Source organism: Lissotriton vulgaris, chromosome 12, assembly GCF_964263255.1.
Source record: "Lissotriton vulgaris chromosome 12, aLisVul1.2, whole genome shotgun sequence".
NCBI lineage: Eukaryota > Metazoa > Chordata > Amphibia > Caudata > Salamandridae > Lissotriton > Lissotriton vulgaris.
Window position 1 is genome coordinate 765,443,325 of NC_141700.1, and position 13,549 is coordinate 765,456,873.

The 13,549-nt window shown below is 45.9% G+C and overlaps 1 protein-coding gene across 1 annotated transcript; it reads right to left on the minus strand.

Annotated features, from left to right (window-relative positions):
• Positions 1 to 8,615: 8,615 nt before the first annotated feature.
• On the minus strand, positions 8,616 to 13,198 carry LOC147678630 (somatostatin-1A-like). The gene is made up of 2 exons (XM_086945713.1): positions 13,070 to 13,198; positions 8,616 to 9,378 (listed from the first exon to the last, which is right to left on the minus strand). The coding sequence occupies exons 1-2, from the start codon at positions 13,196 to 13,198 to the stop codon at positions 9,196 to 9,198; spliced, it is 312 nt and encodes a 103-aa protein (XP_086801839.1). The 3' UTR covers positions 8,616 to 9,195.
• Positions 13,199 to 13,549: the final 351 nt, after the last annotated feature.

Below are 13,549 nucleotides of genomic sequence, written 5' to 3' on the forward strand. Positions count from 1 at the left end.
TGTCCCAGTATCGGGTCCTGGAAACTGCTCTGTCAACAGCCCTGACTATATGTGCCTTCCCAGCACTGGCATAGAAACATCGCTCTGCAAATGTACCTCACCCCCGGCCTGTAGCACATCTTCCTGTTCACCAGGGCTCACCAGCATCTCCGCCGGTGCACCTCAGTCCTGGCACACAGCAGCTCCGTCTGCGTTTCTTTGCCGAGGCTCACACGGTGTGCTGGGCTGGCGCAGGCTTCCTCTCCTGACTGCGGGCTGCAGCTCTGCCCTTTAGAGCCCGCATTCACAAGGCTCTCCTTTCCCTCGCGCTAAACTGAGTCCTGTTTTGTGTGCATTGTAAACATTATTAATTCATGCATACATTCATTCCGCGGGATGCGTGTCGGCCCAGCCTTTGTAGCTTGTGGCGCCTCACTCAGGGTGGAAGTGAAGGGTGGGGGGAGAGGGTGAAAGGTCTCGAGGGGCTTCCAGCCGAAGGTGAGCATGCATCGCCCACCCCTCATCACCGCTCCCTAATGAGGGGTGTCTTGGCATTCGCGCCCTGATGGATGGCGGATTAAGGCGACCAGGCCTCGTCGTGGCGGGGTGGGTGTTTATTCACGCCCATACCTCGCCCCCCTCGTGCCCCGCACGAGTGTGTGTGTGTGAATACATGAATATGGGATGTGACTGACATCCATCCATCCATCCTCTGGAGGGAGTTCTTTCTCCTCCACCAGCGCCTCGACCGAAAGGAGCTGTGAAGCCAGGCGGTGCTCTCGTTCAGTGGTTCCATAGCTCCCAACGTTCAGTTTAATTTGTTTCTAAGCGCTTCCATTTTTAGGGCCTCATTTATGAAAAGTGACGCATCGCTGCATGAAAACAGCGATGCCTCACTTTTCATTACGCCCTCCTTGTGACACCAATGATGCGTAATATTTACAGTATGACGCATCATGTCGCAAGGAGTTACAGATACCTCAGTATTTCTGACGTATCTGTAAGCACAAAAGTGACGCGTTGATTGTATTGTATTGTATTGTAAGGGGAACTTGTAAAGCGCACTGACACCATGGGTTTCCTGGCACTGGTTGGAAGCAGAAAGACCAGGGGGACTTAGCTGGATTGAGGGAAAAGCCATGTTTTTAGGGATTTACGGAAAAGAATGAGAGAATTAGAGGTTTTGAGAGAGAGGGGAAAGGAGTTCCAAAGTTTAGGGGCCAGGAATGCAAATCTCCGGCCTCTAGATCTGCAGAGTTTGATTGGGGGGATAGACAGGAAGTGAAGGTGGGAAGATCTCAGGTTCCGTAAAGGGCAGTAGGGCTTGATGACGGATTTCAGAAAGACGGGACAGAAGCCAGATAAAGATTTAAAGGTAAGGCAGCCGATCTTAAAGGCTGCCCTCGAGATGACAGGGAGCCAATGCAGTTTGGAGAGAAGGGGTTTGGCGGATTGCCATTTCGGAATCCCAAGGGCCAGTCTCGCCGCTTGATTCTGAACAGATTGCAGTCTGGAGAGAGATGTTTTAGGCAGACCGTGGTAAATAGAGTTCGAAAAATCTAAGCGGGAGAGGACGAGGGTTGATGGAGTTAACTCCAGCAATGCGTCCTTTCACATGGGGCAAGCCCCATGTGAAAGGGCCTGCGTCAGTCTTTCGCCTGCTGTGAGGCAGGCGTAAGAAATTGACGCATTTGTGTCCTAGAAGTGGCACAGTGAAATCTTATAGATTCACTGCGTCACTTCTATGACCCTTTCTTGCGTCAGAACGCCCCCCCCCCCGGCATACATTATACCTGGCGCAGGTATGCAGGTATAATGTGGTGCAGGGGTTTAAAAAGTGACGCATCTACCTAGATGCGTCACTTTGTAAATATGGCACAACAAGGCACATTTTTTATGCCACTGGTGCGTCACAAAAAGTGACGCACCGGCGCGGTAAAAGTGACGCACAGGCTCATAAATGAGGCCCGAATCTTTAAAGGGACAGTCTGCTGGTCAGGACTGAGGTCCATTGACAGAGCGGTGTGTGGGTCCTCAGTACAGCAGGTCAGGCTAGAGATGCATTGAAAGAGCAGTGTGTGGGTTTCAGGAATGGATTAGCAGGAATGCTACAGGTGAGGACTGAGGTCCATTGACAGAGCAGTGAGTGTGTCTCAAGAAAGGAATAGCAGGGGTGTTTCAGGTCAGGACTGAGGTCCATTGACAGAGCAGTGAGTGGGTCTCGGGCCTTGGTCTCGGAGCTTGTCTGACTATGTATTTGTGGGTCGTTTCAAATAAAAACTGAAATGTAGATGTGTGCAATTGGTTAATCAGCAAACCTAAAGGCAGCTTGGGGGCCAGTAAAAATGTTATTTAATAGACTCTGGAATTTGCCTTTTAGATGCAAACCTAACAAAAAGGTTCACACTAGGTACAGTTAGCATCTTACTAAAGACTTAACTTTTGAAAGCACTGCAAACATTTAAACGATCTTTTTGCATATTTTGTGGCAGCTTATTTAAACTGTGTGCAACCGTATACTGAGATATTTGTTTTTACCTGGAACATATTCAGTGCTTTTGATCAGTCTTGAACCTCTTAGCGTTACAAATACACGTCACTATTTCCCGAGTGCACCGACCAGGATTCAAATTAGTGGCCGTTTGGCTACACCCATAGACTACTGAAGTAATCGCATTAACCAACTGATGTTACCTACAAGGAAAATGCATTTCCCACAGATAAATGTGAGTTGCATTTATTTTTCATTTAAGGTGTATGGTTTATATTTTAGAAGCAGTTACCTGCAGGTTCAGTGCCAGCAAAATAGCTAGAGAACATTTTGTTCTTTTCAGCCATGTCTCTGACCACGAACCCACACAAACTGACCCCACCCCCACTGTGCTAAGGATCACAGGGGCATATTAGCAAGGAATAGCGATATTTTTCGCAAAACGGGCTTAGCGCATTTTTTTTAATCGCTGCCTATCGCTGGATATGTTAGCGGAGAAAACATGCTATTAGCAACGTTTTTCTCCATTGTGCTAAAATATCCAGCGATAGCGGCGAAATGCGTGAATATCGTTGGAAATCCAGCGATATTCACGCATTAACGCCAATGGGGACTTAACCTGACAATCCACCTCACATTGGATAAACAGTTAAGTCATGTTTTTAGCAGGCGTTAGATTTTAGCGATAATCGCGCTTAGCACGATTTGTTTTTTATCGCTTTGCCTGCCTTGCAAATAGGTGATAGCTGTGTTAGCGACTGCTTTCAGTCGCTAACAGTTTGGGTACTCCCACTTTGCATGTCATTAGCGATAAATATCGCTGACATGCAAAGCGGGCCCCAAACTGGTCGCTATCGCCTGAAAGCTGTTGCTAACTGCTGTTAGCGTCAGCTTGCCGATGGGGCAATAAAAATATTGCTGCTTTAGCGGCAAAAAGTGCAGCTAAAGCGGCGATATGCCCCTTGCTAATATGCCCCACAGTTCCCATACTTTTCTTTATACGCTTCAACCAATGCTGCCAACCTCAAAAAGTTATTCACCATGTGAGAGAGGGGCGGGGCTTCGTACCGTCAGGGTCTGAAAAACCACAGATGAGGCGGGAATGGGTTAGTGCTAGTCTCTGGCTGATTCTCATGGGGCATCAATTTAAGAGGGTGAGGCTGAGGCCTGTCACAGCATGAGCAGCCTCGACACCCACCCCAAGTAAAAAAAAAAATACTTTTGAAGCACATCTCATGAACTTTGGGGTATGCAAAACCAGTAAGTGATTTTATCGAGGTGCAGTGCCATTGTAAATGAGCTGATAATCTACTCTCTGTGGGAGTTTTCAGATCACCTTCTTTTCACTATGTGATATTGGCTCTTCACCGGGTGACTGAGTGAAGAGAGCTGATGTTGTGTGGTGCAAGGTGGCAGCGTGGGCTGTGTCCTTCCGGTTCCAGTTCAGAGAGGACCTGGCTTGGCAGATAGGCAGATAGGGATGAACTGTTCTCATTGGAGCAGGACCCAGACTGATTTGCATACGGCTGGATCAAATCTAAGGTGACTTGGTGGGCAAAAGAACGATGGGTTGGAATGGTACCCCGAGTGATTGTCAGTGGTTAGACTTTTTGCAAGCTTCCTCAGAGTATGTTTAAAAAGAGAAAAAGCACAATAACTGTCGACGCTGTGTTTCGGTGAACTGGCTTGAACACCTTCTTCAGGACAATGCTTTTTGTATGGTTAAAAACAATCTATGTAAAAAATACGGATGGAATTTTTTTTTATTAGCTAAACAATTTAGTACAAATGACCTCTAACTTTATCAGAGAGGTTAGAGGTAATTTGTACTAGAATGTTTAGCTAATAAAAATTCGCTGCGTCGACAGTTATTGTGCTTTTTCTCTTTTTAATCAAATGTATTATTTTCTCATGTTTTAATAAATTGAATGTAATGATTTGTTTTTATCAAATGTTAATGAATGTATGAATCTTCTGTTAATACAATTACAATAAATGTGATAATTGTAATCAATAGTAATTCTAGTATATGATTATTTGACCTCTTGCTTTTTTTTTATACAAAATCCTGTTGAAATCCTGTGGAAATACTGTGATACTTGTATCATTTATTTACATCTTCCAGTCCAATTTGTAAATTTGTTACCATGTGGGGTGCCTCATATTAAACTATACCTCAAACAGGTTATACAGAAGTAGGACTGTTCCTACAGTCTGATCTATCCTCCATAACCAGGAAAAGGGAAATTTTTCTTTTTTCAAAATTTTGGCAACAACCCTTCCTTTTAAACCCCAAACTGCTGGCCATCTGCCCTTGGGCCTCTGCCACCCCCCACCAAAAAGGTGAAGAATTTGGGAATCTGGATTGATGACACTTTAAGCTTTAAAGATCAGATCAACGCAGTGACCTCAACCACCTCACTCATTCTCATAACCCGTAGGAAAATAATCCCCCTACTCCCGAAAGTTGCACAACAAATAGTAGTTTCAGCCCTGGTATTGTCCAGGCTGGACTATTGCAATATACCTTAAGTTGCAAGAAGGCTCCATGCATAAACTGCAAATGGTGCATAATGCTGCGGCGAGACTCCTTACAGGCATCCCCAAGTATGCATCTATCTCCCCATCTATAAAAAAAACTCCACTGGCTACCAGTCATAAAACGCACCCAATTTAAGGCACTCTGCCTGGTGTTCAAGGCCTTGCAAGGAGCTGGTTCTGATTTTTAAGTCTTTTCCAATGCGAGGTGGATATAATGGCTTAGACCCTGTTAGCGATAATGCGTGAATATCGCTGTATTCTCGTCGATATTCACAGATTTTGCTGCTATCACCGGGAATTTTATCGCTTTTGAGATAAACATTGCTAATAGCACGTTATCTCAGGGATAAAATTCTGTGATGCGTGTCGATAAATAACTTGCCGCTAACCCTACTTAGCGATAAATATAGTTATTTGTTGATAATATGCCCCCATCTTTGGATGCAAGGAGTCGAAGGCCTCGTTTTTCGTGGAGCACATTTCAGTCTCTTTCTTGATTTTCTCGCGAGCCTTCTCAACTCCTTGACCAAACACCTGGATGCCATTGAACTGCATGTTTAGAACCTTCCAACCAGAAGAACTCAGCCCCGAGTGTCTTGTAGGCACCATCGTGTTAGTCAACTACCTTTTCGTACACTTCCGCATCGAGAGATGCTTGAAATTAAATTAAATTAAATCCAGAATTTAATAATGCGCACAGCTACTCAAACTAGAGTGTCCTGGCGCACACACAGTTGAAATAAGAATACGTTGACAATGATAGTTACATTTTTAATGACCATCGACATTGAGTTCAATGGTGATGCAAAGATTGACTGTTACATTATTTTGCTCTATTTAATGTGGTGATACCTTGATAAAGCCAGTAGGCCTGCCTTTTTGATAATGGCATCCCATGTTATTGTTTTTATAGGTGGGGATATTGTGATTATTGGATTCTGGTGTTGCTGGGGATGTGAATTGTTTTGAGGGTGTCACCTAAGGTACTTGTATATTTTTATAAACTAATGTGTATTATTTATCAGCATTTCCATGATGAAATATGTTGCCATTTTAGAATTAAAAGCATTGACTGGATAAGGATTTATTGAGTGTTGATGTTGTGTGCCAGCGAGCTGAGAGTACTAGCCTGCACCACCACCCCTGAGTAGGTTCCGGATGTCTCTGCTTGGCCACCCTGAGAGAGATCAGTGCTGCGATGGAGGACTTGGTGGAAACTTGCGGACTTATTACTTCTGAAGGACTCACATCATTCACGACTAATAACCCACTTTGTTAGAGAGATTATCTGCATTTTTCACCCAAAAATATTTTAAAAATTAAGCACAGCGATGACACCATCCACAAAATGTATTTGTTAACTCGTGTATTCTGGTTAAATTGAAGGACTGTTTGCCGGCTATGACCAGACAGATGGTTCATGAAAACAAGTATGCGTTGGCCTTTCTTCACTTTTCCTCTAAATGGACTCCTTTAACCCCTTCCATGCGGATGACGGCCCCCAGCCGCGATGCATCACAGTGCTCGTGTGCTGATGACGGCTGGGGGCCGTCATGAACCCGCCCACTCTTAAAAACGGCCGCACAGGCACAGAATCGCAGCCGCGCCCAAGGGGTTAAGGAGTTGGTAGTGTATTAAGGGCCTCATTTATGATAAGTGATGCATCGCTGCGTGAAAACAGCGATGCATCACTTTTCACTGCAGCCTCCTTTCGAGACCAATGATGTGTCATATTTACAGTATGACGCTTCATGGCGCAAGGAGTTACAGATACGTTAGTATTTCTGACGTATCTGTTTGGCGCAAAAGTGACGCATACCTGGAGTGTGTCACAAAAGTGACGCAACTCCAGTAATGTGTCCTTTCACATGGGGCAAGCCCCATGTGAATGGGCCTGCGTCAGTCTTATGCCTGCTGTGAGGCAGGCGTAAGAAATTGACGCATTTGTGTCCTAGAAGTGGCGCAGTGAAATCTTATAGGTTTTACTGTGTCATTTCCATGACCCTTTCTTGCGTTAAAATGCCCCCTTGCATACATTATACCTGGCGTAGGTATAATGTAGCGCAGGGGTTTTACAAAGTGACGCACCTACCTAGATGCGTCACTTTGTAAAAATGGTGCAACGAGGCTTTTTACGCTGCTGGTGTGTCACAAAAAGTGACGCACCGGCAGCGTAAAAGCGACGCACAGCCTCATAAATGAGGCCCTAAGTGTTTTACGAAGATCCGTGTTGTTTTCTTGTTCATTGCTCATAATTTTCAATATCGGATACTAGGCCTAAATTTGGGCTACCCCCGTGCTGTTCTGAGTTGGGGCTTTTCCGATGTGACCTTTTCGGTTCCACTGTGGGCGGAGAGAGACTTTTGGTCCTGAATCATCAATATTGTTGTCTGGAGGTTGATGTGAGCCCTGCGGGGATGACGACACAGATCATTTTCAATTGCCTCACCGATCGATCAATCAGTACATTTGTAGAACGCACAACTCACCCGTGAGGGTCTCAAGGCGCTGGGGGGGGAGGCGGGGGTGCCGGTCGAATGCATTAATGTACAGATGTGTAGCATTTCGCCTTTATTTGCTTGTTGTTGGATTTTACTTGTGACCCTATTAGTGACAGTGGGGCCCCTTGTGCCACTGATGCATCACTTTTTATACGGGAAAAAGTGACGTACCGGCTGCGCAAGGGCCTTGTAAATAAACCCTGGGTTCACTAAAATAACACGATTGTGCGGCCGAGGCACTTTTCAAGTAATTGTGGATTTACCACACATACCATAAAGTCCTAAATCTGCTACACAAAGTGCAGATTTCAACAAAACTAAATTGTTTCTAGCTCTGACGGATACAAATTTACGCAAAGCAAATTATGCTTTAAATTGTGTAGCGCATCGGCAGACATTTTGCACAGGCCAACTGGTCATCTTGCAGTTGCTGATTTCTATATAAAACTGTTCAACTAGTAGTGACAAGGTGAAACGTTTCCCCAAACAGTGTTAATGTATCCACCTGATGGACTGAATGGAGCATGGCTTTGGTCTGTAACTTGAAACAAGCATTGCTAAAGACACTGGATCTGGGTTTAATGTGTCAATGCGATCAAAGACGGTTCATCACAAAGGTCCGGCATTAATGACCCCATGCAATTGGTCAGAAATTGCACCAAACACTCAAAGGCAACAGTTTTTATTTTGACATTTGTAACCAACAGTGATTGAAGAGGCAAACAGGGCAAAGAGAGATAGAGTCACAAAGAATGGGAGGAAAAGATAAGTAAGAGAAACTGAAACCAGCAAAGCATGGGTGAAGAAGTGGGAGAGGAAGGGCGGATTTACTATGTTTTGGAGCAGTGCAGCGCAAATCAACGCTGCGTCAATAGGTCAGAGAAAAACAGCGCATCTACTCGGATGTGGCGTGTTTTTCTTTCCCCAGCACTGGTGCATTCTGGGCTTCCATGCTCCATCAGGAGTCGCATTAGAAAGTAAATCCTGCAGCATCGCTTTGCACTGAGTTGTGATGGAAACCCAGAGCAAAGTGTTGGAAAACCTGGGCGAAAGTGCCTGAGAAAAAAGAGAAGTGAGGTTGCAAAGAAATATGAAAGAGAAACAGAGACAAAAATTCACGAAGAAAGACCTGGATGATAGAAAGGGACGAAAACCCCAACAAGAAAGAGAGGTGTGAGAACAATGGAGCACCAGCAAGTGGACCAGAGACCAACATCTGTGCCTCTTACTCTTGACCCTACTTCTCGTGCTTCTGCCTGGTCTCACCGCTCCTGGTCTCACTGCTGACCACTGGTAAGAGAGGAGTGATGCTGACCTATGGGAGACCCAGATGCATGACAAGGCTGAACATGAATGGAGAAGTCAGATGCAGCTCTGGGGAAATTACACAGAGGGGGCGAAAGAACTTCCTTGTCCCCAGAATGTGAACCCTGTATTGAAATGTCCCCAATCACAATGCTGTGACTGGGTGTCCTATGTCCCTTTGATACCCAGGATCTTAAGTCTACAAAGAATCACAGAAGACATAAAGAACAAAGACAAGAACAACGTCAAAGAAGACACCAGTCCAAATGAATGAGGTTCAGAGGTGGCATCTAACTCCTAACACCATAGTCGGAGAATGGGTGGATCTTCGCAGGAGTCTGCGGCATCTCATCGTAGCCGGTGGCTTCTCTTTTGCTGCTAACAGGATGTAAAGGTTTTCCAGAAGAAGGTCTTGCATCCAGCTTTCCTCTCCCGGGGAATCACCAGTCGACGCATGAGGTCCACTTCATCACTGGGGACTTCTGGCCCGCCTGGGGCTGCCTGGTCTTCAGGCTTCAGAAGATCCGACAGGGCTTTCAGCACCAGCAGTCTGGACAGCTCCTGCAAGAGACAAGGCAGGGGAGAGCATCACACTTACCAGACTTGAATGAAAAAGAAAAACAAACATAAGCACATATGCTCCTGATGCAGACTCAAGGACTGCAACAAGAGATCAAAACATATTGACACTAATACAAGTCTAAAGCTGGAGAGACAAAACATAGTTAAACACATTTTGGCTAAAGCATTATGCTTTAAAGAACAAAAAGACTTTTGAAAGCCATGGTAATAAATCTACACATGTCCCACAAGCAGGGCAGTTCTCAAACATCTTCAAAAACCTCAAAGAAACAAAGTTCTTGGATAGCACAAATGTGAAACCCTAGCCCTAGCTCCACTGAACTCACCTCCCTCAGAACTGAAACACTAAAGGGCATATTAACAACACAGAGCGATAATTATAGCTAACAGCGCTTAGCGCGTTTTTTCCTATCGCCGGCTATCGCTGGATTTTATTGCCATGATAGCGCTGTATTAACAACGCTTTGCGCATTGGCGATATAAAATCCAGCAATGGCGGTGAAATGCAGGATTATCACAGGAAATCCAGCGATATGACATCAGCGATAGGGAAATCCTTGCTGATAGGCCATGGTGGACTTAGAATTTTTGCAGGAGTTAAATCTGCGATAAAGGGGGCTTAGCGCACCTTTTCCTCTCGCATTGCGGGTCAGGGCAGCCTTGTTAATATGGCGATGCAGAGTTAGCGAGTGTTTTCCATTTAGTTTTGCTAAGGTACGCCCACTTTGCATGTCATTAGGGATAATAATTGCGGACATGCAAAGTGGAGTAGAAAGGGCTGCTATCTCAAGGAAACCCGCGTTAGCGTGTTCTTGATAATTGAGCGGAAAAAAATGGCTGCTTTTCGGTTGAAAACGTCCACTAAAGCAGCAGAATTGGGCTTGATATAATATGCCCCCCTAGCCGGCACCCACATTCTTTGACGAAGCGGTACCAATGAAAAGTAAGGTCTGGAACCTAAGACTCACGTGTCACTTAGAGCTCCACCTGAACCCACAGGTAGGCGCAATTGTGAAGCCCTCTTTCTACCAACTGAAACCACTCAAGAAGTCTATGGGCAGGAACAGATCAAGCTATGCCCACACATTTGGGGAAAGTGTGGAAACACTGCACAATGCGAAGTGGGGTTACTGAACACGGTTCCTCCTGAGTTACTGCAGCCAAAAGCCATGCCCAGGATGGAAGGAATTCTGGTTACATGGAACTGGAAGCGGAAAGAGTTACCCATCTGCCACTCTAGGCCGCCTTTATCCTGAGCAGTTACAGGCAACTTTCAATGTCAACAACGAAATGCACTCTGGGAGTTGTAGTCCTGTTTTTTTTTTATCAAGTAATGCAATGTGTACTAAAATTATAAGATATTAAAGGATTGGGAAAGAAAAGGTGAGGGCCCGGATTTACTGATGCTTTGCGTCGGCTTCGTCCCCTTAATAGTGGCACAAACCGAGAGCAAAGTGCTGGGTGGGATTTACTATCGAACGCAAATCAGGATTTACCTTGGAAAGTTCCCCAAAGTTATGCAAAATAGAGCGATGTGCACTACTTTACACTACTTTGTATCAACGAGGCATTCCAAGGGTGGTGCATGGGCATACCATGGAACCACTCATGGTTTTTCATGCAAATCCTAATCTACTAACATTCACAGACAGGAATTTGCACCAAAACCTTCAGCCTCCTCAAGGCAGGCATAACGAGGAGAAATAGTGCAAGGGTGTGTGCGTTCTCTAAAGCATATATTTCATCCTGATGAGTCCCTTCCAGTACAAAAACTATGATTTAAGGCTTTCCACACTTTGTATGTGTGTTGTACAGTGAAGCACACAGGCAAAGCTGAAAAAAACACGAGAAATTAAAACATTTCTTCTTGTTGCACCGGCCTCAAGGTGGGTGCAGGATTTTGGCACAGGGGGGCTGGATAGTGAATAGTTTAATTTACTATTCCAACTCCAGCCCCCGTGGATAGTAGGGAAGGTGTTGGATAGTAAATTAAACTATTCCCTATCCTAGAGCGCCCTCCAGCGAAAGTAGTTGTAACGACTTTCGTTGTAAAACTTGCGTGGTAATGGTACCGCGTTGTAAAACATTCATTGTAAAGGATGTTCCCCATGAATATCTGTAGATAGGAATTTGCAAGAAACCCCATTTGTGGTTGCTTAACACCGTCCATGCAACAGCCGTGGAATGCTCCCTCGACGCAAAGTAACGCAAAGCAGCGTATAGTGCAACTTAATGTAACTTGAGGATACTATCCAACGCAAACCCTGGTTTGTTTGGGATAGTGAATCCCACAATAACACTTTGTGTCAGATTTGCGTCACAAAAGTAACTCAAACCTGATGCGAAGCATTAGGAGGTCTCCACCCTACTCCCTAGTGACATGGTGTCTTCCTGAAACCTCATTTAAACAGGTTGAGGTAGGGCTGGAAGTATGCCTCGCCTGAGTCTGCTCTGTCCTCAATCCCTCTCGGAGGTTCCATCCAGAGATCGGCGCTATAAATGCTGGCACTTTATCTCCCACTAGTAAAGCGCCTGTATGTTTGACCTAAAGTCACTGTAGTTAATTAAATGTAGATCCTCCAATACCAAATGTACTCTATGTATTTCCACTTTGCACTAACAACCCTACTGAAAAATTATGCCTGCCAATACAAGCACTATTTCCCTCTGACATAAACGCGCCGGGATGCATTCACTGCTGTAGCGCCAAGTAGCTATTAAACTCTGCAGTGGCAGAAATTAATAAATGATAGTAAGCATTTCAGTTAGTTATTTTGGTTTGGAAATAGATTGCATGTGCTAATCTTGACCAATGAGGTATGTGTATTTATTCTAGGGGAGCTCTTTTTCAGTGAGTTACTAGGAGGAGTAGCTCCCTTGCAAACAGCATTATTCAGTGAGCTATTCTAAGGTGTACATGTTCTCTTTGCCCAGGAGCATGAGAGCGCTTTACAACAGTGCAAGACTATATCACCAATTTTCTTTCTTTTTAGGCACAGAGGGGCATATTTACAGGCCCCTTGCGACACTTTTACACTGCTGTTGCGTCACTTTTGTGACGCAACTGCGGCGTAAACGATGCACCAGCTTGCAACACATTTACAAAGTGAAGCATCTAGGGAGATGCGTCTCGTTGTAAAGCTCTGCGTCATATTATACCTGCATCAGGTATAATGTATGCAGGGTGGGCGTTCCGACACAAGAAAGCCTCGTAAAAGTGACGCAGTGAAATCAACAAAATTTCCCGGAGTCACTTCTACGATGTCACAGCACATTAGGCGTAGGCATTGCTGGAGTTGCATTGTGCTTGCGACACGACTCCAGCAATGCGATACCGGTATGCCAACAGATGAGTAACTTATTAATCCTTGCGCCATGGTGCGCCACATTGTAAATGCAACACATCCATGGTGGCACAAGGTTTTTTTTTAGTAACGCAATTGAACTTACAGATCTCTGCTAAACTGCAGAGATGCGTCAGTTCTTGTAAATCTGCCCCAGAATGATTATGATGGCGTGGTTTGCCCAGGATCAGGGGATGTTGAGCCGAGATTCGAACCTGGGTTCCCACCTCCTGGCACTGAAGCTACGACCCGGAGCCCTCACACCTGAGGCAGAAACTGCCCTCTGATACCATCACCCCCGCCCCTCGCGCTGCTGCCCCTCTTACCTCTTTGCTCTCGGGCACCTGGCTGTGCAGGAGGTCTGCCAGGGTGGCTGTGTTGCCCACTCCAAGGGCGCCGGACAGCAGCAGGGCGGCCAGTGGCAGTGCCAGCAGCACTGCAGGAGAGGCTGGCATCTTGGCAAGGGGTTGGGCACCCAACGCAACAACAGGGAGTGCCCAAAGTGGGTCAGCGGGACCCAACAGCAACCAGCAGGACACGGTACGGCCCAGTACAACCAGGCAGGGCGCTATTCACCCAGCAGGGCGCTGTGCCCCCCAGCAGGGAGCTGTGCCACACAGAGCCACCCAGCAGGGCTCTAATCACCCAGCAGGACGATGTGCCACCCAGTAGTGCGACCCAGTACCACCCAGATAGAGCTACAAGCCACTCTGCAGTTTTCACCAGCACCCACAGGCCCCAGTCACCAGCACCCACAGGGTGCAGTCACCGGCACCCACATACCTCAGTCAACAGCACCCACAGAC